At 52.0% G+C, this 14,116-nt stretch overlaps 1 protein-coding gene across 1 annotated transcript; it reads right to left on the reverse strand.

Annotated features, from left to right (window-relative positions):
- Positions 1-1,762: 1,762 nt before the first annotated feature.
- Positions 1,763-12,861, reverse strand: LOC103086574 (taurochenodeoxycholic 6 alpha-hydroxylase-like). The gene is given in 13 exon segments (XM_082931321.1): positions 1,763-1,931; positions 4,308-4,384; positions 4,528-4,592; positions 5,495-5,628; positions 5,725-5,915; positions 5,998-6,104; positions 6,539-6,659; positions 6,661-6,694; positions 7,035-7,159; positions 8,137-8,264; positions 8,744-8,788; positions 9,427-9,568; positions 12,667-12,861. Coding segments are annotated over 13 exon segments (1,533 nt in total).
- Positions 12,862-14,116: the final 1,255 nt, after the last annotated feature.

Below are 14,116 nucleotides of genomic sequence, written 5' to 3' on the forward strand. Positions count from 1 at the left end.
GGACGGGGCCGAAGGTTCCAGCTGCAAGCAGCGGCTGGGGGAGACGTCCCCTTCAGGAGGCACATGGCGGCATCACAGCACAGCACAGGGCTGCAGGGGGTCTCCTCTGGCACCCGGGCCCTGGGTTAGGAAGGGCAGGGGTGGGACGGGAGGAGCACCTGTGTGCAGAAGCAGCAACAGAGCAGGGCTGGTGCAGAGCGGCTGGTGGAGGAGTGCGAGGGGCCTGGCGCTGCTCAGGGTCAGGGGGGCCAGTCGCCCCGCGGTCTCCAGGAGCGCCAGGGTTGCAGAAGCCCGTCCTTGCTCAGGGGCTGGGCACACATGCCGGGGACTGCGAGGGCCGTCCTGTGCGGGACGCGCACCGGCTGCTCCTCCCAGACCCTCCTGCACAGCTGTCCGCTTGGGCCTCTGAGGAGCCTGCAGGCCCTGCGTGTGAGGAAGGGCTGCCGGGGGCTGGTGACACGGCCAGGCTGGGCTCTTCTCAAATCTCATTTGGGCTGAAGGATTGGCTTCCTGAGGTCCTTGCGCTGAGCCAAGTCTGTAAGGCTTCTTTGCTCAGGGCAGGATGGGCTCTGGCTGGGCCCCTCTAAGGATGTAGCGAGGACGCTACCACACAGCAGCAGGGAGGCTCCTTCCCCGACAGGTGCCCGGGCTGAGCTTCTGCCCTCTGAGCCTTTGGAGACGAGCCCTTTCTCCTGACTCAGCTGCCGTGGGCACCTCAGGTGACAGGCGGGTTGTGGGGCGTGAGCGACCCCAGAGTGTGAGGCTGCAGGGGCGCTGGGACACGCTTGTCCTGCTGGGGTTCTGGGCCCACAGACCAGGGGTCGTGTCCCCTCCTCGTCTGCTCTGCCTTCCCTCCCCTTCTCTCTCTCTTCCATTCCATCCAGCTCCTTGCAAGGGAAGACACACACGCTCCATATGACATTGTGAATTTATCCAGGGAGTGGGCAAGAGGGGAAGCCAGGTGAGTGACAAACGAGCAGACCCGTAACACACGGGAGCGATCGGGGGCCCAAGGCGATGGTAGCGACGCAGGACTTAGCAGCTACAGTAACGGCTGCCCAGGGTGTCCGTGTCCTAATCCCCGGAAATCAGAGCAAGCCTGTTTTATCTGAGTGGGCCTGTGTAATCACAAAGGTCTTATGAAAGAGAAGGCGATGTGAAGACGGAAGCAGGGGAGCATTTGAAGAAGCTGATGGATTTGAATATGGAGGAGGCCCAGGAGCCAAGGACTGCAAGGATTGCAGCTCTAGATGTGGGAAAACGCAAAGAGAGGGATCCTTCCCTAGATCCCTGCACCGGGGGCCCTGCCAACATCTTGGGTGTGTCCAGGGAAACCCACTTCTGGCTTCTGACTCCAGAGCTGTCAGAGAATAACTCTGTGTTGTTCTAAGTCCACAAGGCTGTGGTCAATTGTTTTATCAGCAAAAGGAAGTGAATTCAGGGACAGACAGGCAGGCAGAAGGGGCAAAAGACAAGGAGAGAGTAGACAGAGTGGAGGAGGGCCAGCGATCAGGGTTTAGGTGGACAGTCAGAGGCACAGGTGGGTCAGAGACAGATGGAGAGATAAGCAGATAGGGAGCCTGGAGAAAGGTGAGAGGAGGAGGGCAGAACGTCTGATGGGCAGGAGGCAGGAGATGAGGTAGGCCGGCAGGTGGGCAGATAGAAGCAGGAAGTGGGCACAGAGGCAAGGACGGGCGAGAGTGACAGCGAGACAGGATGGCAGGCAGGGGCCCTCAGAGCTCGTCCTTGTCTCCAACGAGCGTTACAGGAGCTTCCTGAGCTGCAAGTGGATCCCATTCTTGGGCTTCAGCACAACTCTTGGAATGGGAACAGGGACCCTGGAGGGATCGGGCGCCAGCTCAAAGCGAAGCAGGGTCAGGGCCACGGCCACCTTCATCTCATTCATGGCAAACTGCTTCCCGATGCAGTTCCTGGGTCACGGAGGGAAAAGGAAGTGAGCAGAGGCTTCTAAGCCCCGCCGGGCACAGGGCGTTCAGGGCGCTCCTCCCCGCGGCCCAGCCCCGATCCCTTCCTTACGGGTCACACCGAACGTGCCGCCCAAGCCTCGGTCCACCCTCTCCCGCTGACCTTTACAGAGGCCACCTCTCTCCAGGACTAGCTCCTAACTCCTCCTTCTGCTCTCAGCAGCAGCAAGTACTGCGGGGGAGGGTCGGCGCTCTAAGCCACAGGGTCAAGTCACGTGAATCAGTACTTTGTTCACTCGTCCACAGGCCGTTTCTGGTTTCCGGCCAGGCCAGGGCCCTGTAGGGGGTTGTGGGCAACTCTCGGGCCCTCACCACCCATGGCAGACAAGCAGGGGCCCCAGTCCCCAGACAGGACAGGACAGAGCTGTGTCAGGAAGTCGGGATGGCAACCGGGAGGCTTCTTGGAGGGGCCACGGGTTAGCTACCCTCGACCTGCTGGACCGCTTGCCTCCCAGTTGATGCTCCGGCCTCCTGTCTCCCCACAGCCCCTCAGTCAACCCGCCCCTGGAGCCTTCCCATTCTACTCCAGCAAGGCCCCTCCTCCCATCCCGTGGGCTCCTCGCTGGCCTTTTCAGTCTCCTTGCCTCCTGTCCCTCTACTGCAGCCACAGCGGCTCGGGGCCTGCTGTGCCCTCCATCTCAGGGAGGACACGTCGCGGGGCCTCAGCTGGCGTCACAACGCTCTCTGGGCTGCTCCTCACTCACCTCGCGCCTGTCCGGCCCCTCTTCCTCGCTCCGCTCCTGTTGAGGTCCCCTCCCCCCGCCTCTGCTGGCCACATGCTCAAGACTCAGTCTCGTGACCGCCTGGCCTCCCGCCTCTGCCGCCTGCGCCCCTTTCTCCCACATCCCCAAGCAGCTTTAGTGTTAACTCAAGGACACATCACCGTCCCGTGACCAGGACAGTGCCAGAAACATGGAACATTCCACAATCTGCTCAGTGAATGAATGAATGAGTGAAAGAGTGGATGAATGCATGATGTCTGTTTTGTAAGGCAAACGTACTGACCACTACACTATGGAAACGTCGCATGTCTGTCTTGAATAGCGGTAGTTGTTTTTTGACTGTGAACTCTTGGAAGCAGGGAAAGTGCCTTACGTTTCTGGGTTCCCATCTCCTAATACACGACTTGGCACACATAGGCAGTCTTAATAAATAGCTTTCTATTTGAACAAAGTTAATTGAATTGAAAAAAAATTGGAATAAAATTAAATGTTTATTCTTACCTAGGAATTGAGTTGCCAGGTACCTGCTGTCCTCTAGTGGCAGCGACATGATGTGCAGCCAGTGTCTACAACAAAGAAGGACCCTGGCAGAAACCAAATCCTAGAGCCAATTCAGGAAGCATGTTTGCTTCAAGCCTGTTCTGTGAAGGTTGATTCACCAACTGAAAATTTCACAGAATTATAGATTCAGAAAAACTTGTTTTAGTAAGTCGTTACTAAGTTATGGAAGTTACTATTTCCGCAAGGGACCTATGCTGTTGAAGATTCTCACAGCAGTCATTTTGGAGTGCATCATCCAGCTTAACAGCTATTTCAAGTGTCCTTTATATTTTACATGCCACAAATTTCTCAAATGCATGTATCAATTACAAAATAGTGAGTTTTCTCTCAAAAGCACTTGATTGCCTTTAATTTTATGCCTTTTTGCCAATGTTAGACTCTGTAGATTCTTGGACTATGGTATATAATCCCCGCTATGTATAAAGAATTATGGCAACTAGAAAAGGTGTCTTGTTTATATTAATAAGCAGTCACGACTTTGTTGGCTTCAACTGCAGAAATAGAGAATACACACTGCTGTGTAACTTTCTTCAAACGACAGAAACTCTAAGGGATCACATACATGGCTTGAAACCTCAGGACAAGGAGGGCAGCTGGAAATCCAAACCCATGCAAACACGACTGATGATACAGTGAGAGGTGGATTGGTGAATTAAGTAAAAAATGCAGTGAGCTGGACTAGAAATGTGTCAAGAGAGAAAACCACCTTTTAAGATGACTGATAATTGAGAAAACATCTGAAGTTTAAGTTTCATGGAAAATTCTAATGCTGAAAAGTCATACACCTAAAATGAGGAAAACCCTGGAATACTTTGGAGAGGCCATGGCTATGGAAATGTGGCTGGTCATTACGAAAGTCAGGAGGTCAAAATCTCCGTGGCCTGCCTTGAAGGCCTTCTTGTACATGGGACACACGCTGCCTTCTCAACACGCCAACATACAGGGACATAACTGCATACACCACATATGAATGTACACAGTCACACATATCAGGTAGCACCCAGTGACACCCAGATGCCCCAGGTACAGAAGGCCTCACCTGGATCCTCCTGAGAAGGGCAGGAAAGCATGGCTGTGTCGATCAGAACCCGGTGCAAACCGGGATGGGTCAAACACCTGCAGAGAGAGCACCGGGGCCAGGACAGGTGGGGTCAAGCTCCTTGCACCAATCCACCAGGGGACAAGAAATCCCAAGGGGGAGCAGGGGAGGTGCTGGTCTGGAGAGAGCATCCCATCCCCTCCTCCTATGGCCATCGTACCTCTGGTTTCGGCCACACCTTCGGGTTGTGGTGAAGCCCATAAAAGGAGAGGGAGATGGGGATTCCTGTGGGGCAAGGAGGAGAGAGAGAAGACTGATGGTACCCATGGCAACAGCGGCAATGTGCACAAAAGGCCTGGGAGCCACCATGAGAGCTACCCTCCATCACTCTGAATGAAATGGTACTCTTGCAGAGCAGGTGGGCTGGAGGTGACAAAGCACATGAGCACAGATTAGGAGTAGGTAACCATGCCCAGGACTGAGAAGGAAAAGAATTGGAGGCTTAGTATTAGGATCGCCTCACGTGAAAACTCACATTTATCAGATGCCATCATGAGCCCTTGGGGAATGTACATTAACTCATTTAATCCTCACAGCAGCCCTCAAGGAAGGCACTCCTATCCCCATGTGCAGATGAGGCACCTGAGCCTTCAAGAGGTTAAGGGACATGTCTGTGATCCCACAGAGACGAGGTGGCTGGGCTGGGATTCAGACCCACTGGGAGGTGAGCCAATGGGTGGCCTCCAACCTTGGCAGGGCTCTCAGACCTGATCATCAGCTGCTCTCTGCCATCCACCTGAGGGCTCCTCAGCGACTGGACCACCTGACCCATGACATTGCATTCCCTGAGCTCCTTCGTTTACATAACCCCCTCACGGAAAGAACCACATCTCCACCTGTTTCTGTCTGCTTCTCTCTTAAGCCTTCATGGCTCAAGAAATTAGAATTTTAGCCCTCCATTATAATACCACATTCAGGAACTGACATTTGCTTATTGAGCTTTTGTTGGTTCAATTTCTGTGTCAAGCATTTTTCAAAAGTCGTCCAAACCACAGAGTAAATATTAATTATCTTGAGGCGGAGATAATAGTCATGTCAACCTGGAACTTGGCAAGCCCATGGGGATTTCCGTTCTTCTGTGTGGTTTTGCAGAGTGCTTAGTTTAGTGGGTGTGGTGAAGGTCATACCTGCAGGTAAGGAGCGTCCATCAGGGAAGGTGATGGGTTTGCTCAGATCTTTGAAAATGAATGGCACTGGTGGATAAAGTCACAGTGCCTCCTTGATGCACATGGTGATGTAGGGCATCTGATCCAGGTGGTCCCTGAAAGGAAGCCCATCTGAGGGCAGGTGGGGCCAGACAACTAGGGGTTGTGCACTCGCTGAAGGGGCAAGGTTCTCCCACCTGTTGGGCACTCACCAGGTGATGGAGGCGCCATCCCCCAGGAGGCTCTGGATCTCTTCCCGGCACCTCTGCTGATGCTCAGGGTGGGAGGCCAGAGCATAGAGGGTCCAGGAGATGCCACTGGCTGTGGTGTCGTGACCCTCAAACATGAACGTATCCACTTCGGCACGGAGCTCCCTGTCAGACAAGCTGCTCCCATTCTCCATCTGCGAAGGCAGGGAGAGTGCAGGGTCTGCCCTTCCTCTGTGCTTCTGGGCAAAGCCTCTGGCCTCTCCTGCCCACACTCACTCTGGCGAAGAGGAGGATGTCCAGGAAATCCAGGTGCCTCTTGCTCCTCACCTTCTCCAGCTCTCCCTCCTTCTGCAGGTGAGCCTTCCTCAGCTGGATCACTCCATCTGTCCCAGAACAGTGGTTCCCAGGAAGAGCTCAGGGCTCTGGGGAACCAGTTGCAGCACCCACCGTAGCCCTATCTGCCCCTCAGGCCCAATCTGGGTACCAGGTGGATGAGGACGAGGGTGGGAATGGGCGCACATGTCAGGGCAGAGCTCCAGCATCGTCTGATCTAGGTTGGGAGTCCCCTCAATAGCACAGCCCATGGAGGCTCTGCCTGAATGATGCTGGGAGGGGGTCTCATTCCACCGTCAGCAACGTGGTGACACATGTATCTCCCTGCACTTCACCTGACACCCTGACGTCTCGGTTCCCAACCCCTGCACCAGGGAAGTACCCAGTGTGGGTGTGTGCCAGCTCCTGAAGAGGAAGCAGGAGTCTGGGCTCTGCCTGAGGGGTCAAGGCCAGGGGAGGAGCCGCCCAGAAGGAGGAGCAGAACCTGTGTGTTGATGGGCCAGCTGACAGGCCCGGTGGCTCCAGCGGCCTTCAGGGGTCAGCCTGTAGATGATGTCGTTCTGGTGGAAGAGATTCCTCACTTGGGAAAAAATCAGATTGTTGAGATTCCCTGATGGCCTGGATGTAGGATTGGATTTTCCTGAAGGGAGAGGATGCAGAGGAGCCTGGAGTGGAGGGAGCCTCTGACCTGGAGACAGAGTGGGGCTCCGGTTGGGGATTCCTCAGTCAGTGGTGACAGGCAGCACTGAGGCTTTGTCATTTCTGCCTCACAGCCCAGGAGACACTTAGTCCTTTACAAGTGGCCTGAGTTGCCAGGCTTCTCCATTTGCCAGGATCAGGGATTTGACTGTGGTCCATGGCTCTGTGCAGAATTTTGCTTTCTGTGCTGATAAGCATCCACGCTGCCCTAACTGCCTCTCAGGTAAGTCCTCCCCAGCTGGTGAGAACAAGGATCCTGTCGTTGAACGGTTGTCACTGACCTGTCTGTCTGGATGCTGCCCTGGTGGCTGAAGGTGCACTTCATGATGGTGTCCAGGGTCATCAAGGAGACGTGTCCAAGGACCTCCAGGTATGAGTCTGGGTTGATGAGCCCCTCCCATTTGTCCTGTAGTGGGAGGGGGACATTGACCCTGCTCTACTCTCCCAGAAGGCCTGTGCTGACAAGGCCAGGCTCTCTGTCTCTCTAAATACTTGGATGAGATTTCCTCTCTTTCTAAGCAGATGTGTTTTAGCAATTTAAGGCTGTATCACACGTGTGTAATGTGATGCCTATTTTCTCAGAATCTTTTATTATATAATTAATCATGTTCTCTCATAATATTCTGAATTAGTTTTGAATTTTAAGAATAGAGTATGATGATGACCACCTTGTGGCAGACCAGAAACCATACTTTTTTATGGGACAGAGGGGGAAACTTAGGGGTTCTGAGATCAGAACTGGACAGTCCATGTTCAACACTAGTAAGCAAATATTTCAAGTAAAGTAAAAGCATAAGGGGCTCTATTGGGGCTCCTAGGAGGGTGCATGGTTTACTTCAATTCCTTTCATTCATCCAGTGTTAGCTGAGATCAGGTGGTGCCCAGTCTACATCAGAGGTGATGCTTGTCAAGACCTGGCTCTGTGCATGTAGACCTGGCCTCATTTCCTCCCGTGAGGGGCTCAATTCCATGCAGAAGCCCTGGGCCCCAGGCCAGAGCCTACCTGAGTGACATCCTGGGATGTCCACTCTGCCACTGAAGCTGCCATTGCCCAGGCATCCGGGGGCAGCTTGCACCACTGTCCAGGGGAATGACCCTTGCTCTAATCCTCTGTGCTGAAAATGTGGAGATGAGAGAAGAGTGGACCCTGAATATACTATGTCCCTGCTTTCCCTTGCCTCGGAGCAAATTGTGGATACAAGCTGCTGCCTGGGCACCCCTCTGTCCCATCCAGTTTTGGTGAGCTCTGTCTCAGAGTACATTCTGAATCCGTCATTCTGGGGGCTGGGTGTGGTGGACGCCTGAGGGACACAAGGGTCTGAGAGTGGACTTTGTCAGCAGTGCTGGATGTGAGTGGGTCCAGGTGACATGGGATGGACTCACCAGCATCACTTGGACAGAGTCGGCCATGAGACCCACGTAGGGCTTCAGGATGTCATAGTGGAAGGCTGGGGTCAGCATCCGCCGGTGCTGGAACTACGTCTGCCCCTCCAACACGAGCAAACCATACCCTGGGCCACAGATGGGTGTGTGTGTGGGTTGGGGAGACTGGACCAGAGGGACGACTGGGCACAACTTGGGAGGAACCAAGGGTGTCAGGAGGGGGCACATCACGGACAAAGGTAGGAAAGGCCAGTACAATTCAGGAACGTGAATTTCCAAAATGGCTGCTCCATAGGATGTGATTATGACAGCTGTGAGACAGAGGTTGAAAAAAAGCAGGGGGGCAGGTGATAGAAGGAATTAGTTAATAGTCAGGCTGAGAGTATCACAGAGGACTGAGAAGTGATAAGAAGAGGCTGAGCTTCAGGAGGGCTCTCAGCACCATTGCAAAGGGTGAGAGTTTTACTGGAAGGAGAGAAATGAGGCTTGACTGAGAGATGAGGTGGTGACAGTGTGCCTGGCACCTGTTGTTCTCCATTAACCAAACAGGTAGCTCTTGGTAAACCTAACTGGTGGGTGGACTGCAGTTGTATTGAAATGTACTTACCAATCCAGGGAATCAGCAATCTGTAGGAATCATGAGACTTTGGGTCTGAAAGGTAAGGAAGGAAAGTGGAGGGCACCAAACAAGGCAGGCAGCCCCCAGAGTAGCTGTGGTACCTTCCATTCCTGATGCTTGTCCGCTTGCAGTCTGTCTCAAGCCACCTCCCTCTTGCCTCCCATCCCTGACTCTCTCTGTCCTGATGGTCACTGTGGGCCCAGGAAGGCAGACTCAGTGTCCCAGCAGCAGAACACCCACAGGACTAAGATGGTGAATCGGCAAGAAAGATAGGCTCTGCTCAGTGCCACAGAGTAAGAAAGAAGCCCGTGGTTTTCCTAGTTTGTGGTGGTTTGGCCATTTCATGACCCAGGACAGGCAACAGTGAGAGGTGCCATACCTAAGTCAGTGTGGACAGGGAATTGTCTTCCAGACCTAGGATTATCTCAATTGGGTTAAAACAAGAAAGAAAGTAAGACAGAAAAGAGAAGCCAGCCCCACCCAGGTGTTTAAGCATTCACTATAAGTGAATAATGTTGGCCTTAGTCTAGCTTGTGGGCTGCAAGGATGGCTGGTAGGGAGTCAGGTATTGATGGCTGAAGTGCCAGTTTCTTCTGGAATTTCACAGGTCCAGGGGCATGTACCCAAGAGGGAAGATTTTCTTCTGCTGGGATGTGGGGTTTCCCTCTCACCTGATCTCCCCAGGACCACCTTCATGTAGTCAGTGTCATAGATCAACACCAGGGCTTTCGTCCCCCACAGCCAGCGAGCACAGGCACTTGGGTATTTCTCTACCCTCTTCAGTAGGGGTCGCAGCTCGGTCTCATCTTGGAACTGTCCCCAAGGGAAAGATAAATCAATAAAACCCTTCTCTGAGTTCCAGTGCTGGAGTGGGGGTGAAGGGCAGGATGGGTACAGGGAGATCGTTCTGGATCGATCAGCAGAACTAGGAATTTGGAACTATATCTTCTGACCTGGGCTCTGCCCCAGACATGCTGGCTGTCCACCTTTGTTCTAAGACCACATTCTGTCCCCTTGTCAGGTAGATTTATGGGCCACCACTACAAACTGCCTACAGAAACTTACATCAGGGAATCACTCCCTGGTGTACAAAACTTTTGGAAGTTATTCTTGCAACATTTGCATGAGCAATTTATGATAATTCATGTCATTTGATAAGCAGTTTTGTCATTGAATTTTATTTAGAGAATAAAATAGATTATATTAAAAAAATAAATTTATATATTAATTTCCTTTTGCTTACTGATTGCTATATATCATCAATATTTTCCCAGCATACATGTAAATGTTTGCTAATATGAAAGTGTTAGGATGTATACGGCTAAGTGAAAAAATTAAGTACTAAATTGCATGTGTATATGTTATTATTTTTTTATTTTTTTTGCGGTACACGGGCCTCTCACCATTGTGGCCTCTCCCGTTGCAGAGCAGAGGCTCCGGAAGCGCAGGCTCAGCGGCCATGGCTCACGGGCCCAGCCGCTCCGCAGCATGTGGAATCTTCCCAGACTGGGGCACGAACCCGTGTCCCCTGCATCGGCAGGCAGACTCTCAACCGCTGCACCACCAGGGAAGCCCGTGTATATGTTATTTTACATATTGAGTGTATACACAGTGATAGGATAGATTCTGGATGTATACATGAAAATGGTATTGAACTAAGGTTCTTATATGTGTCTTTTAAATCTTATTTTCACTTACCAATAACCAGAAACTTTTATGAACTTCCCACCGCCCAGAGGAATCTCTTGAAACTCCTCAGTGTGGACCACAAAGGCCCTTGCTTTCTGGCATTACCCTCTCTATTCTTGCCTCCTGCCGGGCTGGCGAGTCCACAGGACCCGTCCCTCTGCCCCCAAAGATGCTGCTGCCTGTGCGCCTTGCACTGGCCCCACCTGCTCACACTTCTAGGCCTCTGCCCAGGTTCTTTCCTCTACCTGGTGTGCCCCTCCTCTTTGCCACAGAGCAACTGCCTCTGCTTAACCTTGCAGATTCAGCTTCGTTTTATCACCTCTGGATTTCTCGTCGACATTTGGTCCTAGGCATGTTCCATGCAGTCACCTCGTCTTTAATTCAATGGCTTCTGTGTAACTCAAAGCAACCATCTGCCACTTTGGTATCTAATCTCTGCCTGTATCCTTCTACCATCAGGACTCACCAGCTCCGAGGAACTTGCCTACTGTGGGATGGGTTCCTTCACTGAGCACGTATTTACTGAGCATTTACTATGTGTCAGGCACTGGTTTAAGGCACTGAATTAGGATGTGGCTGTAGATGCTTGTCTGTTTGGAGCCTCCAGGAGGAGACAGTGACATTGAGGACATGACAACCATAGGGGCTTATGAATGTGTGATGGAGGGAAGACCAAGCCTCTGGGGAAGCTTTGGGGAAGGGGCGCTAATTCAGACCTGAACGTTAGAAAGCTCTTTTTCATGCATGTACTCATTCGTTGAGTCATCATTTACCAAGATGCTCTTGGGTTACAAAGATGAACCAGAGGCGGGCTCTCCCATAAGGAGCTCACAGCTATGACACTGCAGACAAAACTAGCTGAATCCGGTTAGCACTGCCTTATGAGAAGGACAGCCAAGGGAAAAAGGGTTGTCCCCTCCGCTCCTGGGAGACCCAGAAAGACATCTTGGAGGAGGTGGCTTGGGGTTGGGCCTTTGTAGACAGACATATGAGGGACAAGATCATTCCAGGTAGAGGGCACATGGGAGCAGAGTCCCAGAGGCCAGAATGCCCAGGCAGGCGGGAAGGACGCTGAGTAACCTGGGGTGCAGGAGATTAGGAGGGAGAGGGGAGAGAGGTACTGGGCCAGCCCACGTGGGGCTCGGGCTGTTTCTGGTTCCTGTCTTTGGCTCCACTCTACTCTAATCACGCTGCAGAGAAAGGGAGGCCTCAGCTCACTGCAACCCCTGATTTTCTCCCAGCATTTGCTCAGCCCACAAACCCTTGATGAGCCCCTCTCCACGTGGCCGCTGACTTTGCTCTGAGACCCCCGTCGCCCAGGCTAGTGCTGCCAGTGCTGGGTGGGTAGGCACTGCCGCTCCCCAGCCTGCAAGCCGCTCCTTGCCTCCTTCCTGTCCCTCCACACATTGGACTGGCAGCCCGCTGCGCAGGCTCTGTGCAGGGTGCTGGAGGTGAGGGGTATTCCATGCTCAGTTCCGAGAGCACATAATCCAGTGAGGGAGGACACCAGGCGGGCGACCTCACCCTGTGGATGCTGCAACTCAAATGTCAGTTCTCCTTACCTGGCACCATCCTGGGAACATCGCTCATGTGTGCCAGCAACTTGTCAGGGTTTAAGCACTGAAATCAGGAGACTGGAAAATTCCTCAGTCTTAACAAACTGAGCCAGTTTGTCCCTACAGCTGACGTAACCCCCCCACCTAGCAGGTGGGTCTGTTTTCCTGTGACCTGAAATTTTCCTAGATTCCTGTCTGTCATCTCCATGGACAGTGAGCCCACAGGGCAGCATCCATCAGACTGATGTCTGTGCTCCCAGGCAAGCTCAGGGCCAAGCAGAAAGGATGGGATTGAGGGATGGGGCAGAGAAGCATCTAGAAGCCTGTTCTATGAGAACAACTGAAGCTGCTCAGCCTGGAGACGGGGGAGACTCAGGAAGGAACAGCCACTGTCCTCAAAGTGCAGGGCTGCTAGGACAGCTTGCAGATCCAACTAAGGAAGGAGCATCTGACAGGCCCAAGGACACCAGCACAGGGTCCTGGGAGGGAAGGAGCTCCCCGGACTGGGATGAAGAGCCAAGACCTGAGAGGTAAGCTGGGTCTTTTTTTGAGGCCACGTGCTCGTCCCACAACAAGGCTTCGTCCCATGGGCTTGCTCACCAGGACCATGGCCTGAGAGCCCCGGCCCTCCCTGCCCTCCCACTCTCCCGTCCCACTCCATCCTACCTCCTGCATGTGCCCATAGAGCCAGTGGGAAGGAGGAGACGGGAACTGCTGGAGGGCTTTGAGCAGCCACTGTCTGTGCAGGTAGAGCTGTGCTGCCTTGAGCAGAAGCAGAACTAGGCCGAGCAGGGAGGCCACCTGCAGGAGCCCAGAGACACCACCCAGGGCTCTGGGGGTGCTCAGTGCAGAGACACTCATGGTGCAGCGGCTTCTGGATTGCTGACTGTCCCTGAAGATGGCTGACCTCCCCTGAGCACCCAGCCTGGTCAGGGAGGCTTGCCCCGCCCACCTGGGGAAGGGTGAAGGTGAGGGCAGAGCTCAGACCTGGGCCTCCAGAGTTGGGTTTTTATGTTTTGTTTTGTTTTTTTTTAATTTAAACCAATCTCTTTTTTGTTACAAAATGTAAGTAATATAAAGAGAAGATAATATTTATAAATAGAAGTGGGAGTTTGCGTTGTACCAGGATCCTGAAAACTATCACATGCTTACATTTTTTTTTTTTTGTGTGTGGTACGCGGGCCTCTCACTCTTGTGGCCTCTCCCATTGCGGAGCACAGGCTCCAGACGTGCAGGCCCAGCGGCCATGGCTCACGGGCCAGCCGCTCCACGGCACGTGGGATCTTCCCAGACCGGGGCAGGAATCTGTGTCCCCTGCATCGGCAGGTGGACTCTCAACCACTGCACCACCAGGGAAGCCCCACATGCTTACATTTTTAAACACTTTAAACAAATTGAAATAAAACAGGAAAGTTAATGTTTTTTCAAACTTCCTTGAATAAAGTAACTCTGTGATATCTTGTTTAACACTGTGATATTGTACAGACCAGAATTTAAGTCTGTCGTATCATCCAGCCGTGGACTACCCTGCATGACCACACGAATCATTTTCATTTGTCCAATGCAACTGAAAACTCCATCCCACCTTTTTTTTCAACTAACCAGCAGGTTAATGCACACAGAGTGTATGGATGCTTAAATATTTTCTTAAGTTTGCGGTGATATATCTGTGTGAATACTCCTGTCTTCCTTCTTAAGAAATGAGAGAATACAAATTTGAAATGTAGTGAAAGATGGCTACTACTGAGATATGATATTTTTTAAAAAAGGTTTGGGATAATGTACTTAATATTTAAAGAAATCTTTATTCAGATGTCTTGCTTTAGTCACCTTTTGAGGCTTATAGACACTTAAAGCAATATTCCTTTCAGAGTCATTGTTTTCACTCTGTTGTTTATTAGTCATTGAATTAATTTGTATTTTTCTGTTGGATTAGATAAAACAGGTAGCTGAGAATCTTGTAATCTTTATATTGTTAGCTATATTATAGGTGCAGCTTCTTTTGCTGTATATGAAGTCTTTCCTGAATACAGTGTTTTTTTCAGAAATTAAAAAAATGCTGAAGAAAAGAGGACAAATTAAATTTTCATGAAAGGAAATCTTAATCAGCATTGAC

Source organism: Lipotes vexillifer, unplaced genomic scaffold (assembly GCF_000442215.2).
Source record: "Lipotes vexillifer unplaced genomic scaffold, Lipotes_vexillifer_v1.1 scaffold13, whole genome shotgun sequence".
In the NCBI taxonomy this organism is placed as follows: domain Eukaryota; kingdom Metazoa; phylum Chordata; class Mammalia; order Artiodactyla; family Lipotidae; genus Lipotes; species Lipotes vexillifer.